We start from the raw sequence: 17,493 nt of genomic DNA, 5'->3' as shown, positions 1-17,493 counted from the left end.
GATCCCTGAGGAACTCCACTAGTAACCTCCCTCCAGCCTGACAAGTCACCTTTCAGTATGACCCGTTGTAGTCTCCCCTTTAACCAGCTCCTTATCCACGTTTCTATTTTCATATTGATCTCCATCTGTGTCTTACTGAAATTGAGGTAAATTAGATCCCCTGCATTTCCTTTATCTAAAAGATCTGTTACCTTCTCAAAGAAGGAGATCCGGTTGGTTTGGCATGATCTACCTTTTGTAAAACCATGTTGTATTTTGTCCCAATTACCATTGACCTCAATGTCCTTAACTACTTTCTCTTTCAAAAATTTTTCCAAGACCTTGCATACTACAGATGTCAAACTAATAGGCCTATAGTTACTCGGATCAGCTTTTTTCCCCCTTTCTTAAAAATAGAAACTATGTTAGCAATTCTCCAGTCGTACGGTACAACCCCTGAGTTTGTAATGAATCAGTACATTCTTGCTAATGGGCTTGCAATTTCATGTGCCAGTTCCTTTAATATTCTTGGATGAAGATTATCTGGGCCCCCCGATTTACTCCCATTAAGCTGTTCAAGTTTGGCTTCTACCTCAGATGTGGTAATATCTACCTCCATATCCTCATTCCCATTTGTCATCCTACCATTATCCCTAAACTCCTCATTACTCTCATTGAAGACTGAGGCAAAGTATTTGTTTAGATATTGGGCCATGCGTAGATTATCCTTAACCTCCACTCCATCCTCAGTGTTTAGCGGTCCCACTTCTTTCTTTGTTTTCTGAGCTGATTATTTTGGCTAAATTGTCCATAGCAGTAGCACATGATGCCGATCATCATTAAATCACTGCTTTTACTTCTCTCTCTAGGAGAGGCTTACAAACAACATTTAACGCTGACACTACGGAACTGGAAAATGTCCTGACTGATGTGACAATGAGCTTCAGAAAGGATGTTTTAGATAAATTAAAACAAAAAACGCAGGTAAGAAGAATTCGGAATGTTTGTGGGACTTGATCTGAACCTGGTAGTTCAGGATTTATTTCCCCAATACACATCTCATTTTCCATGGATAGGAGATCGTGGTCATTTCAAAATGTGGCATGTCTAGTTTTGATACTAAACCTCTCCAACCCCAAGTCAGATTTCTAGGGTTTAAGGCTTTTTGTTACAAACACTGATGCATTGGTTAAGCCACAGGAACAAAACAAAAAAGTATATTTGACGGCTTCTTAGCATATATCCTAAAACAGCTTGGGTGAATTTCACCCCTCGTGAAACCCCAGTGAAGGCAGTGAGATAACACCAGAGATGAATTTGGCTGTTTGATTAAAAAAATAGCTTTCTAGGGGTTTTGTTTAGCCTGATTTATTCACAACAAGTCTGCCATGATCTATTACCAACTTCTATCTAAAGGCATATCACAGCATAGTGACAATGAAATGAGTTTATTCTGCCTCGGCTCTGTTCAAGTATGTTGTCGTAGAAAAATCAAAGAGCTCTTTCACCACTGGAAGGGCAAAGTCCTTCTGTCAGCACTACAGTGGAGATCTGGGATAAGAGGCTGAAATGACAAGTTATTTCTGTTGCAGTAGGGCTTTTCCAGATGCTTTGATAGGGATTTCTACAGCCTGCATGCTATGTGCACACTGGCTACAGGCGATCTCCCCCAAGAAGGCATAATGTGGCTGAATCAGAAAGAGGATAGTGCAGTGATATAAACCACAGATGGTTTATGGATTGAACATGGACCTGGAAGGGGAGTACAGGGATAGGAGGGGCAGGAGGGAGCAGAGTTGTGTGAGGGAAATATGAGGAAAGTTTGGGACTTGTGCTCCACATTGATGAATTACCTATAGTTTGTCAGCTAGGAGTTTTGCCCTGTAAGTTACAGAGAATAAACTACAGGAAACAGTGGTGCAAAGATCCATTTGTTTGCCATGATGTAAGCATTTGGGCATAGCCCAGCTCCAACATGACCCAAAGCTCACTAGAGTCAGTGGGAGTCTTTCCATTGGCTTCAGTAAGCTTTGGATCAGGCGTGTCACACACAGAGCCAAGAGCCCCAGCAAAGGAGAAGGTGGCATGTTTAAGGATAGAATTGGAAAGGCATGGAGTTGGTGAGGCAGAGAGAGATGGGAATACTGTTCCAGATGGCAGGGCATGCAAAGGAAGGGATTTTTGGACCAACTGGGGGAAGGATCAGATAGGAGTTAGATGGTCAGGAGCTTAGAGAGACGTAGAAAGAAGCAGACTGAAAGCCGAGCGTGGGCAAGTCCCAAGAGAATCTTCAGAAGGAGGGCACTTAAGCTTGAACCTCAAGTGAATACCCACTGGGAGCCAGTGGAGACATTTAAGCTATGGCAGAGCTTCTCTTGGTATGACTGCACGTAGGCAGCATAAAATTCTGGAGATGCTAGTGCCTGGAGAGCCATGGGCAGACCACAGGGAAGAGACCTGCAATGGTCAAAGAGAGGAGCAGGCATGGATAAGGATTTCAGCAGAGATGTACCCTGGGTGGTGATGTGAAGGAGTTAATGAGCAGGCTGGGTTACTACAGGTTTAACCTCTACCATGAACAGGTGGAGTGCATATCTGGGAACTTTTCCCACAGCCAGCTCCACCACATCCAGATCAGAGTGACAAGCAGAGGAGGATTCAGCATGAGATCCACAGACACTGGGGACGGCCTCCCTAAAAGGAGGGATTTGCCCTAGCGCATTTTGATTTATTTCTGGATAAGAGTTGAGTAAGGAGGTGGTTAGTTTCTGAGCTAGCTTCCAACAGGTTTGCTTCTGAATGATGAGTCACATCCTCAGCTGGTGTAAATCTGCGTAGCTCAGCTGAAGGCAAGGGAGCTATGGTGACTGACACCAGCTGAACCTTGTACAATATATCAAGAAACAGCCTGACCACAAGTATCACTGTGTTCCAACAGTGCTCAGTGATTTGCTCTTACATTCCACTTCGGATTTCTATGATTAACATTTCAATTTCTCTCCTTGCCCATAAGATTTGCCAGCTGATGCAAAAGGGTTTTATTTATTTAAAGAAAGAGAGTCAGGGGATTACACAAAACCAAAATGCAGGAAAAACACAGCATCTGCACTTAATCCCCTTTATCAAACAAAGCATGTACTGTAAGTGAGAGCCTGCTCACCATGACGTTTACCACTGCTCTCCCAGGATAGCTGTACTTCAGAGTTAGACCTGCTCCAGCTGCACACTATCTTTCCCTGAACCGTGGTCATGTCTAACTTCGGACCCACTCCTGCATTCCTTGTGTGCCCATAACTCCAGCAGAATTCCATAAGAGCTTTGGGTGTGCAGTGACAGCAGGAGTGGCCTCAACATTACTGGCTACGGATAATATTCTCAAACGTGCCTAAGGGACTTAGAAACACATGAGTAATGTTTTCAAAAGTAAAAGGCACTCAGGAGCTTGAGTCTCACTGAAATTCAGTGGGACTTACAGTCTACGAGAAAGGTACTTGGGCACCCAGTAAGATTTTTGAAAGCACCTACACAGCACTTGTTGAAATCAAAGGGAGTTAGGCACTTAGGTCCTACTGTGATCTTCAAAAGCATCTATCTGCATGTTAGGTACCTAAATCCCTTTAATTATCTGGCCCTTAGTGCCTAAGATATTTCTGAATGACTTAGTCTGGATCTTCCTGTATGCTGTGTACAGTGCCCAAAACACAGAGAGTTTGCTCAGTAATGTGTGTTTGAAAGATGTTGTTGTAATAACGCTGGCAAATTGGTCATTTTCCAGACACCCTTTAAGAAAATTCTGACCAACGCGTGGATGTTAAATAGTGAAATACTGGATTCAATAATGTCAACAACTGTACAATTTTGCCAACACCTAAAACATTTAGAGCAGCCTGTTGACAAGGTATGTATCCTTTTCCTATGCATTGCAATTGGCATGAGGTTACAGCAGTATAGGTGGTGATCTTATTTCCAGACAAAGGGCTGCCCCTGCGAAGGTCACTCCCTTCCCTTCAGTGCAGCTACTGATATAACTAACAATTGCTTAAATGAAAGTTTGCAAGGTATGTCCCTTACTTTTTCATGGAAATAACCTTTTAGCGCTTCCTTTCTACAACTGAAATAGGGGAATTGGTCTCAAAGAGGAACCAAAAGCATCGGTTAGTATTACTGTTCAATTGCAACACCCTGGCTGCCAGTGCTGTTGCACATTGTTCCTCCATCGGTTTGCTGCGATGCCGCAACCCTCTGGGAAGTCCAGCAACTTGAGGGAAGCAAATGTCTTCCCATCCACCAAGATCTTAACAACATCCCCCACCTCCACTTGAAGTCATGTGAGCCCTTTTGGACCCACGTGCTTAACCTTTAATAGTGTGACTTCAACTTTGATGAAGCTTGGAAAGCTGAACGAAGTTCACAAGAAGTCACAAATACCTTGTGAAAGATCCAATGTAGGAACCCCTGGCTTCAGTCTTTCAGGAAGCTCATGGGCAACCCTAAGCCGCATCCATGCAAACTATGGCAAATGTGTATACTCGTTGCACAAATGGAAAACAAAAACAAACCTCTCCAGTGTGCAACTGTGATCATCCAGAACAGATCATGGAACATAGAATGACTCAATGCTCGATTCACAAATGCAAAGGAAGCATCACAGTGATATACTCTACTACTCCTGACGCAATTATCTGCCTTAACCACCTAAATGTAGAATTATAGTTGTTGCTTTACTCTATATCTGCCATACAAAGAAGTTTGTAGTCGTTACTTTAACATGCTACTGTCATATACACTCTGCACAGATTTATACACTCACAGAGTACAAGGATAGGTAACAATAGCTCTAAATTTAAAGTCTGCAGGCAGCATCCAAACCTATTATTAAACAGTCCCACATGTCCTCATTAGTTACTGAAGAACCAAATCACCAACATGTAATCATGGATCAATTTTGGACAGAGACAGTCAGTAATTATACGGCTTCTTTTTGTTCACTATCTTCACTTCATGTCTAGACAGATGGTGGATGGAAGGGAACATGAGCCATCTGTCCTGCTCAGAAGCATCCACGCACTGCACTGAGTGCTCTTCTGAAAAGTGGCATTCAGAACAGAATCCTGGGCTGGCATTTCATGTGTGCTGATTAGCCCAGAGATGCTCAGCCCCAGGATTCTCATCTACCTCTTCTAACATTGCCAAGGAGTTCCAAGGCTCCTCTGCTCTCATACCTCATTGCCCTCCATATTTTCTTTTAAAACAAATAAACAGGATTTTCTAGGTGCTGCTCACAAGTACGTGGTGAGAGAGTACATCACACAGGCTATCAAACCGAGAAAGAGAATGAAGAGAGCCAAGCGGGAGGAAGTTGGCAAAAAGATGAAGGAAGAAGCCACCGTCATACGTAACAGCTTCAAAGAGCTGGTATGTAAAACCATCAAGGCCTTTTTAGCTGCATTACAGAAAGTGAAAGGTGGGCTGGTGTGAAATCCAACATGAGAAGCAGCTCATCGATAGGGCTGTGACTGCACTAGGATAGTTTTCCTAAAATCGCCCACTGTTGCAATCACTGGTTCAGCTCAACCAGTACTAGAACTGGTGTAGACAAGGTGTCTGCAGTCACTAGTAGCTTAAGGACCACAGACCTAATTTTCAAAAAGCTCCCAGTGACTTCAAATGAAAATATGGGTCAGGCCCTGCCCCACCGAACCCTGCTCACAACAGGCTTAGGTGGCAGTGATTAAAATGCCAGGGGCTGCCTGAAGCTTGTCTACATTAGCACTACGCCCACCTTTGCTACAACTGATGGAGAGAAACCAGAGGGATCAACGGTGGGATATTTTTTAGGAAAACTGTCCTCGTCCAGAGAAGGCCTGGAGAGGCAGAAGCCGGGGCTTTGTGGTGGGAGATATTTCAGGCTTGAGTTAGTGCTGACTTCACCCTTTGTAGCTCATTGATACTAATACTCAAAGCACTTCGATGCCTTTGAATATCCCAGTCTGAGGGAGGTGGGTACCCAACTGCTATTGAAATTCAAGGGATTTGGCACCAAACTGCTTTAGATTCTTTTCAAACCTCCCAGCTTTGATCATTAGTGAGCCAAAAGTAGTACATCTTTGGCAAGCAAGGCAGAGGAAATAGCCACTCGGGGCAATGCAGACAAATCAGCTTTCCAAGAGGTTGGTATTTGATATCTAGCATATTATCATGCGGGGTCCAAGCTAGGGTGACCGGATACCCCAATTTTATAGGGACAGTCACAATATTTGGGGCTTTTTCTTATATAGGTGCCTTATATACCCCCCACCCTGTCCCGATTTTTCACACTTTCTATCTAGTCACCCTTGTCTAGGCATGAACCTACAAATTGTTATTCACATGAGTGGGCCTTACTCATGCACTCAGTCCCCTTGGGCCTACTCACGTGACTGCAGAGTTGGACCTCTACTGAAATTCCTGTTGGACGGTCTAAGCAGCCTTCACTGCACACAAAAGCTCCCTCCCCATTGTTCCCAATTCCAAGGAAGGAGCCTGAAAGCAGCTGCTTGCTTTTAAAACCCTTTGTGAACCACTGAGACGAACAATGCCTTAAAACCAGTTGATAATGCAACAGAAAAACTAAAACCTCAGGACTCTGTTCCCCTTCATTTCCCAGACTCACTGTTGGTCCTTTCTATGCAACATTGCAACACACCCAAGACATCCTATTACAGTGTAACATCCGCTGCCATGTGTTATTGTTTCTATAGAGAGTCACACAGGGAGGCTGCATGGCCTATAAATTAGAGAAAGAGAGTAGGAGTCAGGAGAAGAATGAGGTTCGAGGCTGACTGCCATGGCTTCACTCCATGATCCTGAGCAAGTTGATTAACTTTGCTGTAAATGTGACTCATCCATGTTGACATTTCTCATTAAAATACGGACCACAGACTTCACCTAATCTAATTTATTTCTAGGGCTCTAATGTGGATTGGCTTAATTCTGCCATTCATTACATTGCAAACATAATTTCCGAGAAGAACAGACACAAAATCAAGGACTATATTGAGGAAATATGTCAGGCTTATCCAGATGTCAGGTATGTGGGATTAATATCAGAGGCTTTCTCAATGTAAAGTGCTGTGAGCAGGGTGAAGCTCAGGTTTTTTGCCCCCTGAATATTTATATAATTTGCTTCCAGGTTGGTAGCAGCAGAATCAGCTGAACCTTATGGTGCACAGGAGTTATTTCTGATCCCATGCTGTTTTACTGTGTTTTATTTGAAAGCTCTGCGCTAGCCAATTTGCAAGGCTCAGCGTTGGAGGAGATGGGTTTGGTCTAGGTCTTAAGAGGAGCACCCAAAAACGGAGGCCTCCAAGGTCAGTTGCTGCTTTTGAAAATTTTAACTGGATTTTTGAAGGGGCCGCATCCCAGCCCCTGCTTTTGCTGGCACAATCCAGTAGTTTAGCGTCTAAATGCTCTCCTTTGTGCCCTCAATTTATTGTGCTTCCAAAACTGCACCTACAAAATTGGAGGCTGTTTTTAAAAACCCATGCGTGGAATGGCAGCTGTATAAGAAAGGGTATCTTCCTCTCTAAATGGGCAGGGCCGGCTCCAGGCACCAGCCCAGCAAGCAGGTGCTTGGGGCGGCCAACGGTGAGCGGCGGCATGTCCGGCTCTTCAGTGGCAATTCTGCGGCTGGTCCTTCGCTCCGAGAGGGAGTGAGGGACCCGCCGCCAAATTGCTGAAGACTGAAGCGGCAGCGGCAGAGCTGATTGCGATCGCTGCTGCTTTTTTTTTTTTGGCACTGCTTGGGACCGGAGCCGGCCCTGTAAGTGGGGGGCAAATTCCTCTCCAAGACCTCCTGTATGGATTACAACCCTACTGAGCAGGGCCGGCTCTAGACCCCAGCGCGCCAAGCAGGCGCGTGGGGCGGCCCTTTCCCTGGGGGGCGGCATTTGGCTCCGGCTGAGCTCCCGCAGGCATGCCTGCGGCAGGTCAACCGGAGCCCGGGAGGAGCGGACCTGCCGCAGGCATGACTGCGGCGGGTCCCCTCTTCTCGCGGCTCCGGTTGAGCTCCCGCAGGCATGCCTGCGGCAGGTCCGCTGGTCCCGCGCTCCGGTTGACCTGCCGCAGGCATGCCTGCGGGAGCTCAACCGGAGCCGCGGGAAGAGGGAACCCGCCGCGGGACCGGGTAAGGGGCGGCGCTGCGCACGGCTGCTTGGGGCAGCCTATTTTCTAGAGCCGCCCCTGCTACTGAGAGTGAGGCAGAGAATATGTATCCTTCCAGGATTATGGGATAAATAATATCCTAATTTGGCTACTAGATGCCTTGGTAGTTGGCACACTAGAAATATAAATATAACAGTGATACAGGGGTTGGATGGAGCCAGGGCTGCAATAATGTGGTCTAATGCTAGTTATTGGATTTGGTGCTAGGATGGCTGGGTGGTGTTGGTTACCTGTGAATTGCCTTGGGAGGTTGTGGAATCTCCATCTCTGGAGATATTTAAGAGTAGGTTAGATAAATGTCTATCAGGGATGGTCTAGACAATATTTGGTCCTGCCATGAGGGCAGGGGACTGGACTCGATGACTTGTCGAGGTCCCTTCCAGTCCTAGAATCTATGAATCTAAGATCAGACTGGAATCTGCTGGTCTCTCCTGGCCTTAAACTCTATGGCTATGACTACAGGCTGGTCGGTGCAGATTGAGCATTTCTCCAGGGCTCCAGATTGCTGCAGAATTTACCCTTTTGTTTTTAAAAAGCAAAGTTATGGTTGAGATTTCCAAACCTGGCCAGGGGATTGTAAGGTTACAACCCAGCCTTCAGTGGCAAAGCGACATCAGACAGAGCAGAACCAAATATACATTTTTCAGCTTTTGTTGTGGACTTTTGAGCCATTCTTTTACACCAAAGTGAATCTGAAGCACTGCGCTTGTCCACAGTACCTACAGGTCAGGTATGATCTCACATCCTTAGGCCCCTCTAAACTATCAATTGATTTGCCATGACTCAATAAGGAGTCTGCTACAAGTAAGGTTATTGTTCTCTAGAACTAGAACTTTGGTTGTATTATCATACTTCAAAAACAATAGAGTTTAATGACAATATATCCTCCAAACAGCAAAGCTTAAAGTATATTTCCCAAAACTTAGTTTGTAAAGCACGTGCAGGTGGTTGCACTATGTTGTGTGGTTACCACTGGACGTTATTTGCACACTGATTAATTTAAACATTAAATTTAGCAGATTACTCAGAACACAGAAACTGAATCCAAAATATTTAACCAATCTAACCCTTAAAAAAAAAAAAAAAAGGCCCCAGAGGACTTCGGCACATACTTAACTTCAAAGCACATGACACTCTTACATCTGCTGGATTGGGGTCTATGACAATTTTCATAATTAGCCTTAAAACACAACTACAAATAGATTTCAAGGTTCATCAACTTGGCTTTTCTGTTTCTTAGCTTGCACTTCAGCTATTGCTGAGTCTTATAATCTTTGGCCAAGCAAGTTTTGAAAACCAGCCAGAGCCTCCTAGCCCTGTCTTGCTTTGGAGCCTAGCTGTCATGACTCAGATTTTCAGATAGGTTTCTGCATCCGTCTGCGCCCAGATTTCTGGAATAGCACCCATTACTTACGTCTTCTTTACTAGCTCTAATCTAATTAGTGCCTGTCAATTTCTTGAGTATTACTGCCCACATTATTTAACAATCAAACACTCGTTACATAAAAGGCCTCCGGCTTCTCAGGAAAGCTTAGTGCGGTGAAGGTGGAGATTTCACATTAATGTATAAAACATCCAGGGAGAAGGTTGTCAAGGCACAAAGAGCAGGTAAGCACCTAACTCCCATTGGCTTCCAAGAGGAAATGGGCACTTAACTCCCATTTTGTGTTTGCAAATCTTGGGACCCAGTTCTGACAGCCTTACTCATAATAAGCAGTAACCAGTAACATGGCGAGTGGCCAGGTTGAAGGGAATGAGACTCCTCACAGAATAAGGTATCAATCAACATAAAGGTGGTAGAATTTGATTCTATACTAGCACTTACATTGTACCCTGACCCAGCAGTCCTTACACGGGCAAGTCTCCCCGCTGACTGTGAAAAAGACATTCCTGGGCACTTGCAGCTATGTCGTATTTTATCCACAACTGCCTGTATCAGAGACCATTAAGCTATCCCATTCGCCAACAACACCGATTGTCCCAGAGTTTTTATGCTTCCATCCCCCTCAGCAATGCCGTGTGTTAGCCCATGGTGACTATGGGATAATCGGCAGAGAACACCTGAGATATATTAAGGGATGGAAACAGTGTTTGGCTGTTTCCACTCTATCTTACCTTAGGGCGTGGCTTTGCTGTGTATTTGCATTGGTTGGGCTCCCCAAGAATGACACTGGTTTTGCTTTTCACAGAAAGGAACATATTGAAGCTGTTCTCACCTGTCGAGGATTGAACCGGAACAAGAAAAAGTCCATTATTCGGAAAATAGACAAACTCCAAGAAAATGCAGAAAGCATGGCTGATAGAACACTCTTTGCCGAGATTGACCCTCCAACTCTTGTCACATGCTTTTAAAGACCAGCTAGACAACAGAAATAAGAGCATACAAAATTTTTTTTACAGTTCTTCTTGGTCATGCTCCTAAACATGACTCCTGCTCCTCCCTGCCCATAACTCAAAGTATTGTAACAGATGTACAGAAATTGACTCTCATTTCCAGAAGACAAGGACAATGGAGGAGTCAATATTGCACAAAGAGGTCCCTAAGCAAGCCCTTATAAATACCTAGAGAATAGTATCACAGGGGTAGCTGTGTTTGTTGCTTTTTACAGATCCAGACTAAGAGTCCTGTGGCACCTTAAAGACTAACAGATGTATTGGAGCATAAGCTTTCGTGGGTGAACGCGTCTGATGAAGTGGGCATTCACCCACGAAAGCTTATGCTCCAATACATCTGTTAGTCTTTAAGGTGCCACAGGACCTAGATAATAGTTATCAATGATTCACAGTTGAGCTGGAAGGGCATATCAAGCAGGGTCCTGCAGGGATCTGCCCTGGGTCAGGTTCTATTCAATATCTTCATATATTATTTGGATCATGGCATAGCAAATACACTTACAAAGTTTGTGGATTATACCATGCTGGGGTTGCAAGCACTTTGGAGGACAAGATTAGAATTCAAAATGATCTTGACAAACTGGAGACATGGTCTGAAACAAACAAGATGAAATTCAGTAAGGACAAAGGGAAAGTGCTCCAATGAAGAAGGAAGAAGCAATTGCACAAAATGGGAAGTGAGTGCCTAGGACGGAGTACCGCAGAGAGGATCTGGAGTTTGTAGTGTATCAACAACTAAATATGAGTGAACAACGTAATACTGCTGCAAAAAAGGCAAACATCATTCTGGGATTTATTAGCAGAAATGTTGTAAGGAAGACATGAGAAGCAATTCCCACCTTCTACTCAGCACTGATAAGGCCTCAGCTGCAGTATTGTGTCCAGTTCAGGGCCCCCCACTTTTGGAAAGATGTGGACAAATTAGAGAAAGTCCAGAGGAGAACAACCAAAATGGTTAAAGGTCTAGAAAACATGACCTATGAGGGAAGATTGAAAAAATTGGGTTTGTTTAGCCAAGAGAAAAGAAAACAAGACCAGGGGTGGGGGAGGGGTATGATAACAGTCTTCAAGCATGTAAAAGATTGTTACAAAGAAGAGAGTAATAAATTCTTCTCCTTAACCACAGAGGACAGGACAAGAAGCAATGGACTTAAATTGCAGCAAGGGAGGTTTAGGTTGGACATTAGGAAAAACTTCCTGACTGTCAGGGTGGTTAAGCACTGGAATAAATTGCCTAGGGAGGTTGTGGAATCCCCATCATAGGAGGTTTTTAAGAACAGGTTGACAAAACGCCAGTCAAGGATGGTCTAGGCTTACTTGGTTTTGCCTCAGTTCAGGGCACTGGACTAGAATGGTCCCTTCCAGTCCTACATTTCTATTATTCTAACCCTATCCACTAAGGCATCGGTTGCAGGTCAGAGGTATAAAACCTTTGGCTGCCCTGCTAAAGAGCCGGCTTCCCCCGGTTTCCCTGTAAGATGGGTGGGTGTATGGACCAAGACCCTTAGCAGGGAACCCAGCAGGGTAATTTGCTGAGCCTAGCAGAACCAGCTGGGTTGATGACTGGGCAGGTGTATAAACCCAGGGAAAAGCTCAGAGGGAAAAGCTCAGAGGGGAAGATAAGAGGGTCGAGGCTCTGCGGGCTGACACAGGCCTCAAAGGTCAGAGGAGCCAGTGAGGGGTCGGAGCAGGGGACAGGTGTTGGGGACTTGGGACTGTACAGCCACTGTAAATAAAAACACGAGTGAAGCACCTGCTAGAGGCGTCTGAGATCCTTTCTTTGGCCAGCCCAGGCACAGGGCGCAGGGACAAGGAGAAGGAAACGTGAGCTGCCCTGTAACCACAGCCCATGCTGCAAACTTGTATCGGATCATTAAAAGGCTGATCTATTTATTGAATTGCTGATTACATTTTCCTAAGTTTGTGCATTGTTTCAGATGATTGGAGAGGGACAGAAAAATGTTAGTCTATAAGGTGCCACAGGACTCTCTGCTGCTTTTAGAAGAGACTCACTTAGGGCTGGATTGCAACAAGAACTGTTCATCTGAGCAGATGTGTAAGGGAGAGCAAGAATCCCCTTCACAGCTGTTCCCACTTCTTTCACATAACCGATGGGCAGAGAGTGGGCAAGGAACAACCAATGCAGCTGAGCTGACACAGGATGGGAGAGTAATTTGAGACTGCAAAGCCAGAAGGGAACTAAAAGTCAAAGGGGTGCCTCTGGGGCACAGTGCCTTCCAGGGCCACAGCTGAGATGGGACCTGGTGGCCCTTAATTTTTCCAGCACCTCAATAGATTTCACCACCAATTGGTTCCCTTGTTGGACCAGAGATCCCCTCTCAAATGCATCCTGCCATTTGTACATAGACCAACTCCCATGCTGTGGGCAGAAGGCCGAGGAGCACTAGTGGGATGAGGCAAATGGTGAGGGGCCGGAGATGAGAAGCTTGTGCAGGGGTTCTTCATACCCATCATGGTGCTAAGTTTTGTGTTGTGGGGAACTCCATCTGCTACAGGGTGGGAAGGATGGAGATTCAAAGGTGACTGTTGAATGTAGGGCTATTTGAATCCACCCCTGACTCTTAACTACCCCTGAACAGGAGGGATCCTTCCACAATCCTGGGAGGATCTACAGGACTACAGCCCGGTGAAGTGTCAAGGAGCAAGGCAAGGATGTGACGTAGTGGGTAGTGGTGCACAGCCCATTTACACTCAGACTGTGCGCAGGGAGCTAGCGATGGCCCATGGCACTCACATGGTGGAAGCACAGAACTATTGACATAGTGGAGAAGGTGGGCGTTTTACTGTGTGTTCCCTCCATCTCTGTTCTTCCTGAAAAATCCATGACAACCTGCCAGCAGTGTTCAGAATGCAAATGCAAGGCAGATGCCAGCAGCAACATTAGACTAGATCCTCAGCTGGTATAAATCAGTGGAGTGCTATTGACTTAAACAGATTTACACCAGTGGAGGATCTGACCCATTATATCCAGATTATGGGGATAGAGTTTACACCAAAGGAACTTATTGCCACTTTGCCTCTAACCTTTCTATCCCCCTCAGTGCTGTGCCCTGGGCCTCTGCTTTGCTCCAGGGATCACTACTCCAAGACCAGGTCCCTGATGTCAGCGCATCTTTCTCACTGTGGCTCCTTCAGCAGGGCCAATGCACTTGGCCTTTCCCTGTTGGGAGCTGTGCAAGCAACAGATGTGTGCAGTGTCACAGGACAGCCTTAGCAAAACAAGACAGTGTTGATTGATTAGACACCAGGAATACAGTGGCTAGGTACTTTGGGTTCAAAAGGCAAAGCCCAGCCTGAATGCAGAGCTCTTGCCCCTGCAGCTAACCTCCCCTCTCAGTCTCATCACTGAGCCTGGGGCGGGGGTGCAGTGTGCAGTATAGTTGCTTATATAAGACAAAGCCCCTAATATCAGGATGGTCATTAATAAAAATCAGGATGTCTGGTCCCCCTTGACCTCCAACCTGGAAAAAAAAAAATCTGAAAACTCAGGCTTTAGGGATTAAACATCAAAAGGAACTTTCTTGGGGTTTAGCTTAAAGGTTACAAGCGAAACAAAAGCACCTGGGGTTAGCACAGAGGAATCCACAAACTAAAATAACCAAAAAGGTTCCTAATCGCATCTGTCTTAACTTTTCCTGTGCTACTTACATATCTGGGGTTCCAAATGAGGAGTTTCTAGGTATGATGCTGATGACAGATTTCCCACACCTGGCTCAGAGTTTACAGCTTGCTGCTGCCTTCCCCTCTCTCCAGCCTGAGAGAGGAAGAAAAAACCTCCCACATGCAGCAGTTTTTCCAATTTGAAAGGGTGCAGCCTCCCTATTGGTTCGCCTGGTCAGGTGCCAACTCAGGTTAAGCGTCTCTAAACCCTTTACAGTTAAGGCAATTAGGGTACAGCTGCCAAGGAGGATTCTCTAGCTCCTGACTGGCTGGGTGTCCATCAACGGACGCTACCCCTCTCCCCTCCCCCCCATTTATCACACCAAGTCTTGTGATTTTATCACAAATCTTGCAAGATTTTGTTACTCTTAAAGCTCCAGCTCCAGCTTCTGCAGCCTGGGTTTACACGGGAATCTCAGCTTTCATTTGCTAGTCTTGCTGGCTGCAGAGGAGAGCTTGTTGTTCAAAACATGACCTGGATGCACCCTAAAGTTTCAAAAACCAAAAGGCAAATGAAAAGCACCCCCCTGTTTATTTACTGATTGCAGTCTCATGATTTTCTGGACGAGACATGATTTTTCAATACCTAGAGGTGCAATCCTTAATTTAGGAGCTTTCATCATTTCTGGCAGGGCCTGTTTCTAGGCTTTGTGATTATGTGCCTAGCACTATACAAGGCACCACTAGAGACAGTCGCTGCTCTGGGCCTTTTTACATGTTAAACTTCCAGGAAAAATCCAAGCCAGCCTGGTACCCCCAGAAGCAGGTGGAAGTTGAGGAACCCTCCCTCACCCATGTAATATCAGGGTGGAGAGGGCATTTGACAGCTGTAGGTGAGTGTTGATCAGCTTTGCAAAGAGGCAAATCTTGAGGCAGGATTTGAATGAGGAGATGACAAGGCCAGGGGCTCTTGAGTAAAGAGCTATTTATCCTACAACATGCATTTGAATATTAGTGAATCGGTCTGCTTTTATTGGGAAAACACTTTATTTGCCAGGACAGTGAAAGCAAGGATTAATGATGTGTGTATTAGTAAGTATTTCACTCTTGGGTAGTAAGTAGCAGAGCCTCATTCTACTGGTGACTTGGTGTGTTTGCTGGCTGAAAAATGCATTGTCTACCACAAACCCACACTGGGTGACACTTGTATTAGTTTTTGGAAGAGGGGCAAACTGCCTACATTACTGCTGGATGCACTCCAATCCTTTTCTTAATGATTAGACGCTTGGTCTGCAGATTCAGAACCAGCTCCCGCCTGCTGAATGTTTTGTGAGCTGCCTCTGAAAGTCTATCTGCTCTGGTGGATTGGGTTGGTTCCTAAGCCTGTCCATACCCATGCTATGATGCCTTGATTTGAGGCTGATAACATGGTCAGTGAGGGCCACATCCTGCTTGCTTTACTCCAGCTGGCTTCAATGTGAGCACATGCAGATTTAAGGCAAGCAGAGTTATGTTATTACTCTCAGTAAGCCAGAGCTTTAGGATTCTGCTCTTTTCCCAAGTTTGTGTTGCATCCGATCTAGTGTAAGTTTACATGAAGTTGATCAAATGTATTGAAAAAAAATTTAAAAAAAAAAAAGGGATAAAATTCTGGCCAGGCTTTACCATCCCACCTGTGATTATTTTTTCCCCCATTCTATAGAGATGATTTGACAAATTACAGACTGATCCCTCAGAGGCTCTTAACTGCCAACAGGTACATGGTTTTATTACAGAAAAGGACAAACTACTGGAATTAGAGGAAGTGTTAGCGATAAAGTTTAGCAATCTGGTCAAATCAAGCCCCTCCCTCTTTCCATTCATGTTCCACAGCGAGACTAAATAACTGTAAAATACAGAGAAAGATCTAGTTTGGCAGCACTAGTGTTTCAAGTAATGAGCTTGATTCTCACCAACAAAGTATTAATTATTCCCCAAGGACATGACTGGAATGACATGCATTTATTCAAGACAGATGAAATGGTCTTGTTACAATGGTGCACAAAATCAGGGAAATGCAGTGAAAATGATGGTCTGCAGACCCTCAGAGAAATTTAGGGGCCCTGTACACCATGTTTGCTGGGGGTCCCACACCCATTTCATTTTATTTACACAGATGTTAGATAATTTGGGGGGATCCCTGAGCTCACCTTTTCTCCCCTCTTCATCAGCACTGATGACAGACTACAATCTAGAATACAGAAACCAGCCTTTACTAAGTTATTTAGAATACTAAGTTATTTAGAATAGCAGCAGCAATTCTTTGTACTTTATCATGCAGTGCCTTTCACTGAAGCATCCCAAATCACTAAAAACATTAAGCTTCTCAACTCCATTGTGAGGTAGGTAAATAATATTATACCCATTTTACAGGTGGGAAGGTATGTAGAGAGAAATCTAGTGATTTGTACAATACCACACAGCAAGCAGGTAGCTGTGCAAGCAGGCAGAGTTGGGAATAAACTATCTAATAAATGCATATTATGAAGGTGCATACACAGCTGTGTTTTAAATTTTTACACAGATATACTCTATGCTGGGATTTAGGGGATATATAGTGACATCATGACTACACCAGATTGTAGGATAAGCACTTTAATGTCATCAGAACCCCAACTTTTTATTTGATGGGTCAGATGATTAAAGGAAAAAAAGTCAGGTTAAAAAACAGTATAGCAAATCAGCCTTTTAAAATAAATAAATTAAATACAAGCAAGCTCTCTAGCCTGCATTAAGTGAAAAGCAGAATCTTGAAGTCACATATGTTGGTCACAATCCTGTCTTCAGTTTCATAGAGCTAATAAAATGTATACACACAATTCTTCTATGTCCATCTTTTTGCCAGTTCTGTAGTGTTTTACATACTAGGAACAATGACACCAACCAGTAGTTAACACTTGGATTCATCACCCTTTAACTTTGCCTCAGACAAGTAAGATTACCTCAGCATTGGCTATATTCTCTATACTTCTTTATCGTTAGTAGGGGAAAATACCTCAAATCTAGTAAATGCTGAAGTAATCTTATTTGTCTAAAACAAAGTTAGCAAGTTTTGAAAGGGTGACCACCGGCCGGGCTAAATATTATTACACCATACAAGGATATAGGCCTATGGGGGAAAAAGGTCCACTTACTGTGCTTTCCAGATACTATTAAATATTAACCAACCCTCAGCACACTGTGAGGGTCAAGTAATCCCTTATTAACAGATGAGGAAATAGGTAAATTAAGTGGCTTGCTTGGGGAATGTAGAAGAAG

General features: G+C 44.5%; 1 protein-coding gene across 1 annotated transcript in view; it reads left to right on the top strand.

Moving 5' to 3' along the window:
• EXOC3L4 (exocyst complex component 3 like 4) overlaps positions 1-10,855 on the top strand; it is a 43,642-nt gene extending 32,787 nt beyond the window's left edge. The window contains exons 8-12 of the mRNA XM_045014639.1: positions 849-963; positions 3,755-3,877; positions 5,242-5,394; positions 6,927-7,048; positions 10,371-10,855. Coding sequence (XP_044870574.1) covers positions 849-963; positions 3,755-3,877; positions 5,242-5,394; positions 6,927-7,048; positions 10,371-10,533 — 676 coding nt within the window. The 3' untranslated portion in view covers positions 10,534-10,855. The remainder of the gene's footprint in view (positions 1-848; positions 964-3,754; positions 3,878-5,241; positions 5,395-6,926; positions 7,049-10,370) is intronic.
• Positions 10,856-17,493: the final 6,638 nt, after the last annotated feature.

This window comes from Mauremys mutica, chromosome 4, assembly GCF_020497125.1.
Source record: "Mauremys mutica isolate MM-2020 ecotype Southern chromosome 4, ASM2049712v1, whole genome shotgun sequence".
Classification (NCBI taxonomy): Eukaryota; Metazoa; Chordata; order Testudines; family Geoemydidae; genus Mauremys; species Mauremys mutica.
This window is presented reverse-complemented; position numbering and strand designations above follow the sequence as displayed.